The sequence below is a fragment of the Callithrix jacchus genome, chromosome 14 (assembly GCF_049354715.1).
Source record: "Callithrix jacchus isolate 240 chromosome 14, calJac240_pri, whole genome shotgun sequence".
Lineage (NCBI taxonomy): Eukaryota > Metazoa > Chordata > Mammalia > Primates > Cebidae > Callithrix > Callithrix jacchus.
In genome coordinates, this window is record NC_133515.1 from 76410349 (window position 1) to 76425829 (window position 15481).

The 15481-nt window shown below is 43.0% G+C and overlaps 1 protein-coding gene across 2 annotated transcripts in view; it reads left to right on the plus strand.

The window, feature by feature from the left end:
• The first annotated feature begins 13994 nt into the window (after positions 1–13994).
• Positions 13995–15481, plus strand: part of HNRNPLL (heterogeneous nuclear ribonucleoprotein L like) — a 42191-nt gene continuing 40704 nt past the window's right edge. Inside the window, exons 1-2 of one of the 2 annotated variants that reach the window (XM_008980839.5) lie at positions 13995–14181; positions 14438–14603. In XM_008980839.5, the coding sequence (XP_008979087.1) occupies positions 14171–14181; positions 14438–14603 (177 nt within the window). In that variant the 5' untranslated portion in view covers positions 13995–14170. Of the gene's footprint in view, positions 14604–15481 lie in introns of both variants that reach the window. The other variant, XM_002757843.7, reaches the window with a different exon arrangement.

Sequence of the window (15481 nt, forward strand, 5' to 3'; positions counted from 1 at the left end):
GGTGATTTTGCCGCTTTGAGGAAAGTTGGGAATGTCTGGAGACATTTTTGAGTGTCGCTACTGAGGGTGGGTGGTGCTACTGGCATCCAGGGGGTAGAAACCAAGGATGCTGCTAAGCATTCTACAATGTACAGCTACCTCTCAGCAAAGAATTATCTGGACCAAAACGTCAATGGTGTCAAGGTTGGGAAGCCCTGGTACACACAGTCACACTTTTAACAATTAGACTTTTCAGGTCAGGTGTGGTGGCGCATGCCTGTAATCCCAGCACTGTGGGAGGCCAAAACAGGTGGATCACTTGAGGTCAGGAGTTCGAGACCAGCCTGACCAACATAGTGAAACCCTGTCTCTACTAAAAAGAATACAAAATTAGCTGAGTGTGATGGTGCATGCCTGTATCCCAGATACCTGGGAGGCGGAGGCAGGAGAATTGCTTGAACCTGGGAGGCAGAGGTTGCATTGAGCAGAGGTTGTGCCATTGCACTCCAGCCTGGGCAACAAAAGCAAAACTGTCTCAAAAAATACAAATAAAAAAAGAAGAAAAATTAGACTTTTGAAAAATTTTCATTAAAAAATAAATCATTTCTTATTGTCACAAGAGTCTTATAATTATCCCTCAGTATAACTGGTTGACAATCATAATTTATCTAACGATTCCTTGACTCTTAGATGGCATAGACAATATTGTGAACATCTCTATGCATATGACTTCCATAGTGGTTTGGACTAAACTTTAATTTTCCTGAGTAAAATTACTTCGATAAAGGGTATTATTTTTATGGCTCTTATACCTGGTATGGGGGTCTTATTAACTTTGATAAAACACATTTGTTATTAACAGTTTATCAGCGAGAGTCTGCCTTTGACTACAACTTCTAACACAATTGTTTTGTAAGTGGGAAGTAATGGCACTAGGGGAGGATTCTAGCTGATGGCTTTAGCTTTTGAGTAACGATGTGATTTCACATTGCAGAGAGGATATCTCTTTACCCTCATTCGTGTTAGCCACTGGTTGAAATCTCACAGTAAGTCTGAGGAGGAAAAAAAGATATAACCATCTGCCTTAGCTTTCTTTAAGATATGAGTTCTTGGAATGGACACAGAGGGGGTTGTGACTGTGTCTTATTTATTCTTTTATCTGGGCCTACCACAGGGTCAGGTTGAAAATGTTTATCATAAATATTTTTTGAATGTAGAAGTGGTAACACACAAAGTGACTGAATGTAGCCGACTTTATTGGGGCAGATGACAGCAGAGGAAGAAGTGTGTTCCCATACAATTATTATGCTTTATGTAAATGTTGTAGGACCAACAGCTTTGTATGCCCACTGCACAGTAACAGACGAGTTACGCTGAAACAGCAAGGTTTGCAGCTGAGGGTTTAATGATCACAAGGCGCTGAGTGTGGAGATGGGAAGAGACCTTTGAATCCATCCTTCTCAGGAGTTCTGGGCTGGGGATTTTAACGGAATCATGGAGGCTGAGGGGTTGGAAAATTGGAGTTGTCGATTGGTTAAGGTAAAGGGAATGGAATTATCAGGATGTAAAAACCGCATTCTTTGGTGAGGGAGCTCTTGGGGGTTTCTTCAGACCAGCTGATGTCAGTAGTTCTGTTGATATGTGGGACCTGAAAAAGTATCTTAAACGTATAACTAAACATTTTATAATGTTTCAGTTGTTATCTATAGAGGAGTTAAGGGGAACTAAAATCTTGTAACAGGGTCTATGTGATTCTGAGGCAGTAGACACCAAGCAACCCTGAGGAAGCAGTCAGAGATCAGCTGGCCTCACAATTAATGCTGAATGGGCTGTGAGCCTGGTTTATTTTTGTTTCTTCCCCTCTCTTCTTTCCTGATTAATTTTATAAAGTTTATAGGGATGGTTTCTGAAACACATGAAAATCATCATGCTTCAATTAGTTCTTATAGTCATCATTATACTTAATGATTTAAAGACTGTTGCTTTTGCTATCAGACTCTGCCAGAAATATTTGCTAATGTCAGTGGTCGAAGCCAAGGTATCAAAAGTCTGGGCTGAGCATGGTGGCTCATGCCTGTAATCTCAATTCTTTGGAAGACTGACATGAGTGGATCGCCTGAGGTCAGGAGTTCAAGACCAGACTGGCCAACATGGTGAAACCCTGCTTCTACTAAAAATAAAAAAATTAGCCATGCGTGGTGGCAGGTGTCTGTAATTCCAGCTACTCTGGAGGCCGAGGCAGGAGAATCACTTGAACCTGGGAGACAGAGGTCACAGTGAGCCAAGATTGTGCCACTGCACTCCAGCCTAGGCAACACGGTGAGACTCCGTCTCAAAAGAAAAGAAAAGAAAAAAACAGACTGGGGACAGAAAAAAACACTCTCTAGGAAGATAACATTGTTTTTTATTTAATTTAACAGGGATACTAAGACATTAACAAATTAAGGAATTGATTGATGGATTTTTAAAGACCAGAGAATAGGCCAGGCGCAGTGGTTTATGCCTGTAATCCCAACACTTTGGGAGGCCAAGGCAGGTGGATCACCTGAGGTCAGGAGTTTGAGACCAGCCTGGCCAACATGGCAAAAGCCATCTCTACTAAATATACAAAAAAATAAGCAGGTGTCTTTGCAGGTGCCTGTAATCCCAGCTACTCGGGAGGCTGAGACAGGAGAACTACTTGAAGTTGGGAGGCAGAGGTTACAGATAGCCGAGATCATATCATTGCACTCCAGCCTGGCAACAGAACAAGACTCTGCCTCAAAAAAAACAAAAAACAAAAAAACCAACAGCAGATAAGTGCATGTAGCACAAAACTTGAAAAGTGTAAAAATACAATCTAAAGAAAATAAAGCTGTAGTTTCCAGCAATCCATCCAGTTTCTTGCTCTGCAGACTTACTAGATACATAGGCTAAAGATGGCCATATCAACAGATCCCAAAATAACAGCAGTTTGTCTCTCTCGAATAACAGTCTAGAAGTGTGAGGTCAAGGTTGGGGTGGCTCTACTCAGTACAAATTTTCCAGGTGTCTGTGCCTTCCATCCTGCTTCTCTGCCATCCCTTATAGCATTGTGTATGGAGGAAGCTAACTCATTGGCACCTCTATACTCCTGCACATGGGAAGGAGAAAGAGAGGATGTGGAGGGCAAACTATTTTTGAAGCAAATGATGCAAAAGATATACCCACCATTTCTGTTCATATTCCATTGGCAAGAACTTTGTCACATGACCACATCTAGCTGCAAGGAAGGCTGGGAGATATAGCCTCTGTGTGGTCAAATGCTCAGCTGAAAAAACTATTACTGCTGGTGGCGGTAGGAGGTTGGGGCATGAGGGAACTGACTTTGTAGTTGTGGATCTCTAAGAAAGAGAAACAATTCTTTCGCAATGTGTCAAGGATGTCACTGGGATTATGAATCATTGAATCTGCCCCAGTATTGAACTTTGATGCCTGGCATTTCACAGCTGCCTCCAAAGATCTATCCAAAATGCCAGGAAGTAAATGAATAGCAATAGATAGAGGCCTGATGCTCTAATATGTTTAATTTCTAGATCATTTGTCTGTTTGACCCATTGTTCTCTTTCTTATATTTGAATCTCAAAGACTGGGGTTTGATAATCTGGAGGTCTTTTAGGCAATCATCCTTTTCCACTACAAGACTGGGCAGAGTTAATGTTTTAAAGTAGTGAAGTAGATGAAGTTCGTTTTTGGTGATTTAAGCTTTCCTCATTTATTTTTCTTCTTCTGGTGTCTTCCTTCCCCAAGGAAGGCCACCACATCACACAGTGCCTTTGTGGTGTCCCAACCATTCAGAATGCCACACCACAGTGCTCATAGAATCCCTTACCACATAAGGCTGTGGCTACAAAATTCTCTCTCTTCTTTTCTCACCCAATAATTATTTCCCTCTAATGCCCCACTTTTAGCTGGATGATGGGGTGGAAATGCTGCTGCTTGCAAAAATAACTCAGTCTGACTAGGTAGAACTATTGCCTTCCCTAGTTAAAAGGACTTGAGTTTTGTCTTACTGTCTACAAGACTAAAAACAAAAATTATGGGCTGGGCATGGTGGCTCATGCCTATAATCCCAGCACTTTGGGAGGCCAAGATGGGCGAATTGCTGAAGCAATCAGGAGACTGAGGCAGGAAAATCGCTTCAACCTGGGAGATGGAGGTTGCAGTTGTGCTGAGATCGGGCCACTTCACTTCAGCCTGAGCAACAGAGCGAGACTCCATCTCAAAAAAACAAAAACCACCAAAAATTATGCCTAAATTGCAGATATACACATTAGTATTCATGCAGAAGCATTTCTAAGAATCATTTTTGTAAATTTCACTTACTTTTCTGTAAAAAACATTGCTCTATGCAAACAATCAAGCGGGTTAGCTTTCTCTCTTCTCCCTTCCTGTGGTCGTTTTGGTGCCAGTTGCAGAATAGCTGAAGCCATCTTAGAGACTTCGCTTTCAGACTGAGATAAAATGATGTATTGGTACTTTCTTCTTCTCACTGAAATCTTATAATAAATCCTAATAATAAGAGTTGATTTGGTTAATGTGATAGTTGATTATTGCTATCTTTAGTTCTCTTAATTTGTTGCAAGAATTTTTTTTCAATTTCTGCTACTAATAAAAGATTCTAAAAAGAGCACTCATGTTGGCCAATTGGCCAAGACTCTTAGAGAGACTAGTAAGCCAAATGTTGCATCTCTAGACTCTCTTGCACCTATTACTACATAAGTACTTAAGTTTCAACAATCAGATGCCTCTATGTAAGATCTGGAAGGCTGTTGCTGCTGCTAGGCTTGGCTTTGGGTGCATTTTTTTCTTCTATGACAATGATTCTGGATGTTCCAGTATTCATATATTGGTTTCCTGAATATCAGGAAACACGGGGTAGTGCATCTACTTTGCCATTGCAGATTATAGTTGGTATGGTGTGATTCTGGAGCTGGCCCGTGGAAGTGGCAGCTTCCTGATCATGGTGGTATGATGGCGTAGTGCTGGAGCAGTCCGCTTCACAATGAGGAAGAGCACAGCTCTTTCGGTTTCCCAACTCTGAGTTAGGGTTTTGTGAGTCACTCCATTCGTAGTTCCAGTTCTTTAACTGCTTTAATACTTCTAGCTTAGACCAGACTAGATTCTGTTCTTTGCAACTGAACTTTGACTGCTAATAGTCTGCTCTATTTGTTTTCAGGATCACTCATGTATTCGTTGACTCTTTAGCAAATATTGATTGAGGACCTTCTTATAAATAGGTGATGAGATGTATTTTTTTTCAGAGGTATAAACAATAGTTTTAGTTCACACAAATTATAGGTTGCTTAAAAAATCATATTTCTAGGGCCGGGCATGGTGGCTCATGTCTGTAATCCCAGAACTTTGGGAGGCAGAGGCGGGTGGATCACTCGAGGTCAGGAGTTCAAAACCACAAGCCTGGCCTACATGGTGAAACCCCGTCTCTACTACAAATACAAATATTAGCTGGGTGTGGTGGTGGGTACCTATAGTCCCAGCTACTTGGTAGGCTGAGGCATGAAAATCACTTGAACCCAGGAGGCGAAGGTTGCAGTGAGCTGAGATTACGCCAGTGCACTGCAGCCTGGGCAACAAAGCAAGACTTGGTCTCAAAAAAAAAAAAAGTTATATTTCTAGGAAAGTATTTCTGTCTAAATAAAGCAGAAAAATTAAAAGTTCCAATTCCAATGTAGTTACCATATATAGTTCATATGTCCTTACTGGTACAGTGAAAGAAGGAGGGAATTTAGAGACAATAGTTCTTTCTGAACTTCACCTGCCAAATGGAGACAGTAAGGACCTTCCCTGTTACCTTATACAGTTTCTGTAGGAATCAAATTAAGCAATGTATGTGACACTGCTTTGTACATAGTAAAGTGCTATACAGTGCTGGTTATTTATTTTTAGTTAGTAATAATAGTAACTTTATTCTCTAAAGTTTTCTACATCAGGTGGTTACAATAGCACATTCAAATAAAACTATTTTTTGTTTGCCTAATTCCTCAATAAGGGCAAATTCTTATTTTTTGAAGTTTTAATTTTAAGCTCTGGGATACATGTGCAGAATGTGCAGATTTGTTACATAAGTAAACAGGTGCCATGAAAGTCTGCTGCACCTATCAAGCCATCACCTAGGCATTAAGCCCCGAATGCATTAACTATTTATCCTAATGCTCTCCCTCCTCCTGCCCAAATTCTGATTTTTATATAATGATTTGCTTACAGGTAAATCAGAGAGTAATTACTCACTTTGTAAAGGAATTTCACTTTTGAAAATATTCACAATAGGAATTTTTTTTGTTAAAATGCCTCTCTCACATTTATTATAATTGGCTGATTTATAATTTTAAGTCATATGCATTTTGATACATCCAGTATACAAAACAAGACATATCTATGTAGTTATATGGAATTATATTTTTTAAGTAATTTCATTTCAAATATAGGTGAGGAGCAAATCATATTACAGATCAGTCTTTTGAGACATCTTCATAGATATAATTTGTAAAGCTGACACACTGTTTCATGTGCTTCTTTTTCCTGAGTCAGAGAAAGAGAAGCTTAATTTAGATCAACAAGCTTCTAGGTAGGCAACGTTCTGGGTACTGAAGACACAAAGATGAATGAGATACAGTTCAGTCCAATCCTGTGCAATGAGGTAGCCACTTTTATGTGGCTAGAAATCACTTAAAAGTGTGGCTAGCATGATTCAGACATTGAATTTTAAATTTTATTTGGTTTTAATGTATTTAAATTTAAATAGCCACATGTGACCTGGGTCTACTATATTAGACAACACAGGTCTAAGCCAAACCCAGTAGCTGACTTGTGGTTACCAAAGAAAAGATGCATAGGTAAAAAGGCTTTTTTTCCTGTTTTAAAATAAAAGTGGCTGATATGGTTTGGGGTGTCCCCACCCAATTCTCAACTTGAATTGTATCTCCCAGAATCCAGAATTTCCACGTTGTAGGAGGGACCCAGGGGAAGGTAAATGAATCATGGGGGCCAGTTTTCCCTGTGCTATTCTCTTTCTCTTTTATTTTTGTTCTTTATTTTGAGACAGAGTCTCACTGTCACCTAGTCTGAAGTGCGATGGTGCTATCTTGGCTCACAGCAACCTTGTAACCTCTGCCTCCTGGATTCAAGCCATTTTCCCACCTCAGTCTCCCAAGTAGCTGGGATTACAGGCTTGGGTCACCATGCCCAGCTAATTTTGTATTTTTAGCAGAGATGGGGTTTCACCATATTAGCCAGGATGGTCTTGAACTACCGACTTCAGGTGATCTGTCTCCCTTGGCCTCCCAAAATGCTGGGACTACAGACATGAGCCACTGCTCCTGGCCCTGTGCTATTCTCACAATAGTGACTAAGTGTCTCAAGATCTGATGGATTTATAAGGGGTTTCCACTTTTGCTTCTTCCTCATTTTCCCTTGCCATCACCATGTAAGAAGTGCCTTTCACCTCCCACCGTGATTCTGAGGCCTCCCCAGCCATGTGGAACTATAAGTCCAATTAAACCTTTTTTCTTCCCAGTCTCAGGTATGTCTTTTAATAAAGAAGCATGAAAATGGACTAATACAGTGACCTATTAATTTTCTGGATTTCGGGATGAGGATGAGGAAAGTGCTGCAATAGTTTTGGAAAGTAAATAGCAACAAGGAAAACAATGATATAATTCTGTTTAAAATATGTCGTATTGATTCAAATGTTCCCTAACATATTCAGAATACAAAGACATTGCCTGCTTCAGAAAGCTGAAGATAGTGAGGGTGAAAAAACTGAGGTCTAATAAACCTACTTCATGTGTTATCTTTAGCATCCATTGTCCTTTTTATAGTAGGCTCAGTATCAAAGATCAGGAAAAGATGAGTGAGTTAGTAAACTTGCTTACAAAGGAAATTTCTTTGATGGGGTAAGATGGGCCATTCCCAAGATATTTTTAATTTGCTCACATTAAGAAAGACAGAAGAGTTGGAAGCTTAGAATTGAATTATTTTTCTTTAGGAGAAACAAAACAATAGAATAGTCTGTGAAATAATTGGGAATGGTCAATAGCACTTAATATCTTTTTGTTAAGTATGAGCAATTACTTGTTAATTTAATCCATCTTTTCATATGCAAGGCGAATTTTGTTTGGCAAATTCTGTTCACTCTCAACCATGGACAGAAATGCTATCACTTTGTTTTTTACTAAATTATAATGTATTAAAATTATTTTTAAATGTCTAAAGCACTATCAAGTCACGCAAGTCAGAGGGAAAGTGAAAATACTTCAAATAGTATTTCTAAGACTAAGGTCAAATAGCTATAACCAATAACAAGTACCTGAATTTTACCTGTCATTATCTGATATGTGAGTGAGCACTTCTAAGGTTAATCTTTTATTTTTGCAGATTTATCATAATTTTTTTTAAAGAGGTCAAACACTGTGGCAGCTGGATTCCCAGAGCAGCTGTGCATGACAGCTCCTGATAGAATAGACCACTGTGGTTACACTTGACTACATCCTGAGCTAATAGTGCTCTAGGCATTTCCTGCAGAGTGCATCCTCCTGGAACTGCGGCTTCTTTTGACCATAACTAAGCAAATATAAGTTAAATTAAAGGGGGTAGTTTCAGCCACAGAGCCACAGTGCTCTTTCACAGTGATCTCTGTCAAATAAGGGGCATTGTCAGAAACAGTGTACTCTGGATTTAACAAAACTTCACAGAAACGGATTTGTCTCTGAATAGCTGGATTTCATGTTAAACATGTTGTCTTAATCATAACACACCTCTATGACTGTAATCCTTTGGAAGTGTGACGGACAATAAGATGTGCATGAAGGTTTTACTGGACTTTTATAGGAGTTGAGGCAAGAAACAAAAGTTTGCATATTCAATGAAATGGCAGCAATATTGGAAATTGAGTTTGGGTATGAAAAACTTGTAATTTGCATCTTTTGTTATTCAAATAATTCATCCATCAGAAAATGGTGACACTTTTCATATTATTTCTAGGCTTTTTCTACAGAAATTAAATTTAAGGCTAGGTGCAGTGGCTTATGCCTATAATCCCAGCACTTTGGGAGGCTGAGGTGGGCAGATTGCATGAGGCCAGGAGTTTACAACCAGTCTGGCCGACACGGTGAAACTCCATCTCTACTAAAAGTACAAAAATTAGCTGGGTGGCGGCACACACCAGTAATCCCAGCTACCCAGGAGGCTGAGGCCAAGGATCAGGAGGTGGAGGTTGCAGTGAGCCTAGATTGTGCCACTGCACCCCAGCCTGGGTAACAGAGCAAGAGCTTTTCTAAAAAAAAAAATTAAAAGTTAAAATTAAAAATTAACACTAAAACATTGCATTATATTTGTAATTTCCTATGGAAGTAAACTGAATTTCTTATACAAATGTCAAATGGTGAAAACTGTAATCTATTCAGCCCTTCCCAGGATTATAGCTGCATAAACCCAGGTATAAATTAGTAAATGAAGCTGAGTTCAGTGGCTTATGCCTGTTATCCCAACGCTTTGGGAAGCTAAGGCAGGAGGATCTCTTGAGCCTAGGAGTTTGAGACCAGCCTGGGCAATATAATGAAACCCCTGTGTTTACAAAAAAAAAAAAAAAAAAATAGCTGGGTGTGGTGGCATGTGCCTGTGGTCCCAGCTACTTGAGAGGCTGGGATGGGAGCATTGCTTGAGCCCGGGAGGTAGAAGCTGCAGTGAGCTATAATTGCACTACTTCACTCCACGGCCTAGGCCGCAGAGTGAGATCTTGTCTCATTAAATAAATAAATAAATAAAAAGGAGAAATTAGAGAATGAGTTAGCATCATAATATAAAACGTGACTATAAATGAGATCTGTATGTCCATGGTAGTAAATAACACAATAATTAAATCATCAGTCTCCTGATGAAGAGTCTTGGCTCTGGAACCAGACTGTTTGGGTTCCAGTCCTGGCTTTTCAATTTATTAACTGCAGCTCTGGGGTAGGTTTCCTTTTTATTTTTCTTTCCTTTTTTTAAAAACAGGGTTTTACTCCAAAACCCAGGCTAGAGTGCAGTGGTGCAATCACGGTTCATGGCAGCCTGGACCTCCCTGGGCTCAGGCAATCCTCCCACCTCAGCCTCCAGAGTGCTGGGACTATAGGCGTGTAACACCATTCCAGGCTAATTTTTAAAATTTTTATAGGAACAGGATCTTGCAATGTTGCCCAGGCTGGTCTCAAATTCCTGGGCTCAAGTGATTTGCCTGCGTCTGCCTCCCTCTGTGCCCGGCCTAAGGCAGGTTTCTTAATCTCCCCTAGACTGTTTCTTTAATTGTATAATGAGAAGAGCAATAATAATGCCTCTGGTAGAAGGCTTCTGTCAGAATTCATTGACAAAAGACTTTCAGTGGTTAGCACAGTGACTGGCACATTAAATGTGGCTGTTAATTACTGTATGTGTATTATCACATATGGATGCTTGTAGCCTATCTATTGAGTATGAGCCTTGTTTCCACAGCCTAATTGCAAGTTTTGAGAGGGCACAGTCCTCTCATTACCTAGCACAATGTCTTATAAATTTAATAGGTCAGTAACAAAATTTAAAACTAAAGAGCAGGCCGGGCGCGGTGGCTCACGCCTATAATCCCAGCACTTTGGGAGGCTGAGGCGGGTGGATCACGAGGTAAACAGATCGAGACCATCCTGGTCAACATGGTGAAACCCCGTCTCTACTAAAAATACAAAAAATTAGCTGGGCATGGTGGCACGTGCCTGTAATCCCAGCTACTCAGGAGGCTGAGGCAGGAGAATTGCCTGAACCCAGGAGGCAGAGGTTGCGGTGAGCCGAGATTGCGCCATTGCACTCCAGCCTGGGTAACAAGAGCGAAACTCAGTCTCAAAAAAAAACTAAAGGGCAGTTTGAGGCTAGATTGATTATAAAGGCCCTTGATTCTCAATTTCCCTAGGCCTGCCCTAGGCCTGTCTCCTACTCTAGTATAACCGGAGTCCCCTTTGAGTTGTGGCAGTGGGAGCTCTTGGCTGCTGACTACTCAACAGCATCCAATTCAATCAAGTGCTTAGAAAAGTAGTCAAAGGTCTGAGGCTGTAATGCATGAGAGTTTCCAGACAGTCATGGAATTTAGGAGCTGTTTCTTTGTTTCTTAGGTATTTCTGGCTACTGGGCAGTGTGTAATTTCTTTGTCTCACCTAAGTGAAATCATGTAGAATATAATTTATGTCCTCCCTCTTTAGCTCTTCTCATGGGATGGTGATGAGCTAGCTAGTATTTTTATCATCAAAGGACTGACTATCACTGTCTGAACAACTCATCTGCAACAAGCTACCATATCATCAATGAACTGACTGATGTTTTTAAATTAATCCTTCCTAGTCTATAGCCATACCATCTTGAACACGCCTGATCTCGGAAGCTAAGCAAGGTCGGGCCTGGTTAGTACTTGGATGGAAGAACGTCTAAGAATACTGGGTGCTGTATGTAGGCTTAAATAAATAAATGGTTTCTATGTTTTACTTCTGTTTTTCTTTTCCTTTTTTTTTTTTTTTAAACTCAACTGGGTTATTCACAAAAAGAATAAAGTTTAATACTGGTACATATTGATTTCTTCCTTCTGTTTGTGAAATGCTGAATACAGCAGCTCTAGGTTTGGCAAGGCTGGGTTTCCTTACCCAGTGGTGTATGAGTTGCACTGTAACTTGGTATAATCCATAGGTTGAATGCAGGGCTTTGAGAATTTAAAGTATTTGCATATTCACAAGAAATATTAGGAAAGTTTGCCTAAGGCCTAGTAAATCCACAGTTGGGAGTGAATAGAGTTTACCATACTAAATTCACCTAGCATTTGAAAATGTACATAAAACAAAATTAACAGGTAGATGCTCATACGTAGCAAAAAGGTATTTAGTGCTTCTGGTCACTCTCAATTATTTCACATAATATTCTACTGTTTTCTTTTTCCTAAAAAATAATTGTTTTAAGCTCCCAACTCTTCTGTCTCTTTTAATTTGAGCAAATTAAAAGTATCTTGGGGCTGGGTGTGGTGGCTCACGCCTGTAATCCAAGCACTTTGGAGGCAAAGGCGGGCGGATCACCTGAGATTGGGAGTTCAAGACCAGCCTGACCAACATGGTGAAACTCCGTCTTAAAAAAAAGAAAAAAAGTATCTTGGGAATGGCCCATCTCACCCCATCAAAGTTTCCTTTGTAAGCAAGTTTGCTAATTCACTCATCCTTTCCTGCTCTTTGATACTGAGACTACTATATAAAGGGCAATGGATGCTAAAGATAACACATGAAGTAGGTATTTTAGACCTTTTTTTTGACCCTTGGTACCGTCAGCTTTCTGAAGGGCAGGTAGTATCTGCATTCTGAATATGTTAAGGGATATATGAACCCATAGGAGGTACTTTAAACAGAATTGTATCATTGTTACCCTTGTTGCCATTTTACTTTCCCAAACCATTGCAGTGCTTTTTGCCAGTGACATTTTCTCATCCACAGCCAGCTCTGTCTGCAGCTCCTCTTTGCTATTTCTTCTGTTGGTGTCCATTTTAATTTAAAAAATAAATTTCTAATTTTTTCGTTCTGTTCTGTCAGTGTATACCTGCAGCTGCACCCACGTTTGATTATAGCTGAATAGTGTTGTGGAAATGAAAATCTTGCAACTAGATTCCAAAATGACAGACAGTGTTATTTACAAAGTACAAAGTGTTCTGTTAAAGCACTGTCAGCAATAAATAAAAACAGCTTTTTGGGGGGAGGAAATAACATCGGAGAGATCTAGGCCGAAGGAGGAAACAATCTACACTGTTAGAAACAGCCACATCTAGGGAAGCTGCTGAGGGACAAGGACAACAGAAACATAAGAGGCTCCTGATCGCAGGCAGTCCTCCAAGAGGCACCTTACAGAGGGCAGTTAGGTTGCCTTGATTTGCCAATTTCGCTCTTGAAAGATACACTGGACCTTTATTTCCCAAGGACGACTCATTCAGCATTGTTGAGCACCTAAACTGTGCTGGAGATTGCACTGGAACTGGGCTTACGAAGATGAAAAGTGCACACAGTTCCTGTCGTCGGGCACTCCCTAGAGTTTTTAAAACAGAACATCTTAAGAGGGAGTTATAAGGGGTCCTGTTGCAAAAAGAGAGCAGCAACTACAATCTTGGAAGAGCCCTCAGGATGCCACAGAAGTGAGCTGTAATTACAGAATTTCGAAAGGCTTTTGTATCTTTCGATAGTAAATGAAAAAATGAAATACATTGTCCGAAAGAGAAAGAATTGGAATGTTGGATGAGATTGTTATACGGAAGAGTTAAAATATATTTAACTGGAGCAATGACTTACAGGGACAGACAAGTCCCTTACATTGTCAGTCAAGGGTCCAGGTTACAAACGAGTTATAACTGATCAGACTGATGAGCGCCCGCGCGCAGCGCCTCCTGCAGACGCGCGCCTCGCAGCTTTCAGTTAACGCTGACAGCTGTTCAACACCACCCAGCTGGGGGCGGGAAAGTCCGCCCACTTCTGCCAGATTTTGCACACAATACAGTAGAAAGGGCACTCTTATGGTTCCCAGTGTTTTTCCCCCTTAATCGCCTGCGATTTTAGTGCTCTTCGGGGAGTATGTCTGCGGAATTTAAGAGGTTTTTTCCCTCGTTCTCTTTTGAAGAAGTGATAAAAATCATTTAAATTAGCGGCAAGGCGGTTAACACCCGCAGCCCAGGCCTCCCTACACGCCTCGTCGCTCGTCCGTGTTCACTCCACGCCTGGCTTCGGGTACGAGCCGCACAGCGCCAACGGTCGCCGGGTGGCAACCGCTCCCAGGCGGCGCACGACGGGCGTTGAGTGCAGGGCCCCGCCGGACCGCTGCGAGTTCAGAAGGCGCGGGGAGGGAGGCGAGGCCCAGCCGCAGGCGGCTTTTGACGAACGGCCCTCACAGCCAATGGGAAGCCCGGTCGACTTTCCCGCCTCTGCCAATAGGGAGCAGGACCCGGGCCGGGGGGCGCTTCCCGCAGGCTGCAGCAGGATTCGATCCTGCGCGACGGACGCCAAGACTGGGGCGGAGGCTCGGCCCGGGCGCCGGGGAGCGGCTTAGGGGAGGAGGGAAGACCGGAAGCCACGGTCGCGTCCCCATCCTCAGATTCGCTCCCTCGGGCAGGAGCGGAGACGGAGGATAAGGGAGAGGCTGAATGTTGGCTCGGTAATAGACGGGAACGGCTGCTTCGGAGCCTCATCCCCGGGCGCCCCTCTCAGTCCGTCCGCGCTCCTCAGCCGCCAGGCTCCTGGCCGTGAAGTCCCCGCGGACGGCCGGGTCGCGGAGACCCTCGCTGAAGAGGCGCTGCTGGCGGCAAGGACTGGCTGGCGGCATCCGAGGCGCGCTCCCCACCGCCACCCCCACCCGCCTGTCCGCCGGTCCCTCCGGCCGCCGCCATGTCCTCCTCCTCTTCCTCCCCCAGGGAGACGTACGAGGAGGACCGGGAGTACGAGAGCCAGGCCAAGCGTCTCAAGACCGAGGAGGGGGAGATCGAGTACTCAGCCGAGGAAGGCGAGAACCGCCGGGAAGCGACGCCCCGGGGCGGGGGCGATGGCGGCGGCGGCGGCGGCCGGAGCTTCTCCCAGCCGGTAACAAAGCGAGGCCCCCCTGTCCGCCGTGCTTGGCGGCTCCCCGGGAAGCAGGGCCGGGCGGCGGGGCCTCGGCGCGGGGCCTCCCGCTCGCTTCGTTAGCCTTTTCCGTTGAGCCGATCCGATTGGGGAAGCGCCCCTTCTTCTCTTTGGGGCTTGTATTCTGGCCTCTACCTGTTTCCCGCATCCCGACTGCGAACCTGGCTCTGTTCTGGCCGCAGGCCCCACCGCGAGTCCACTGCCGGGCCCTGAACTTGGGGAGGGTCGCGGCGCGGGGGCTGCGGGGAGGCGTCGCTTCCGCTCCGGGGGGTTTCGGGGTGCGGAGAGCTCTTTGTTAGTTTAACTCATCGGGCTCCCGGCCAGCGTCGGGACCACCGGTTCCCTTCAGCCCCTCTACTCGCAGTCTCCGCACGCTGGTCACCATCCCGGGATGGTTAAGTCAGCTCCAACGGGGGCTCTCTCCGCCTCGGTCCTATGGAGAACCGTAACTAAATAACAGATTATGCCTTGGCATTCACGTGCTAGTTTTCTTGAAGGTTTAATTTTAAAAATTGTAAAATTAAACTGTTTTGACGTGCATCCTTTGCTACTCAGTTTTGTGATGATTGCTCAGTGCACTTTTTACCTCTTCCGTTGCAACACTTAACAAAAGTGTTGGCAGCTGTTGGTACATCTCTCCCTTTAAGTAAAACACATCTTAAAATTACTAAAGTTTTTCATTGGTAATTTATTCCAGATTTGCCCCGTGAAAGGATGAACTGAACTCAGGGCTCCTTTCACGGGGCACACATTCCTAGAGCCATGTCTTTCTCTTACAAGAAATGTTAGTGTGAGGCAGAAGGAATGTGATCATTTTGTCCACAGCAAGTAGTTAGCTT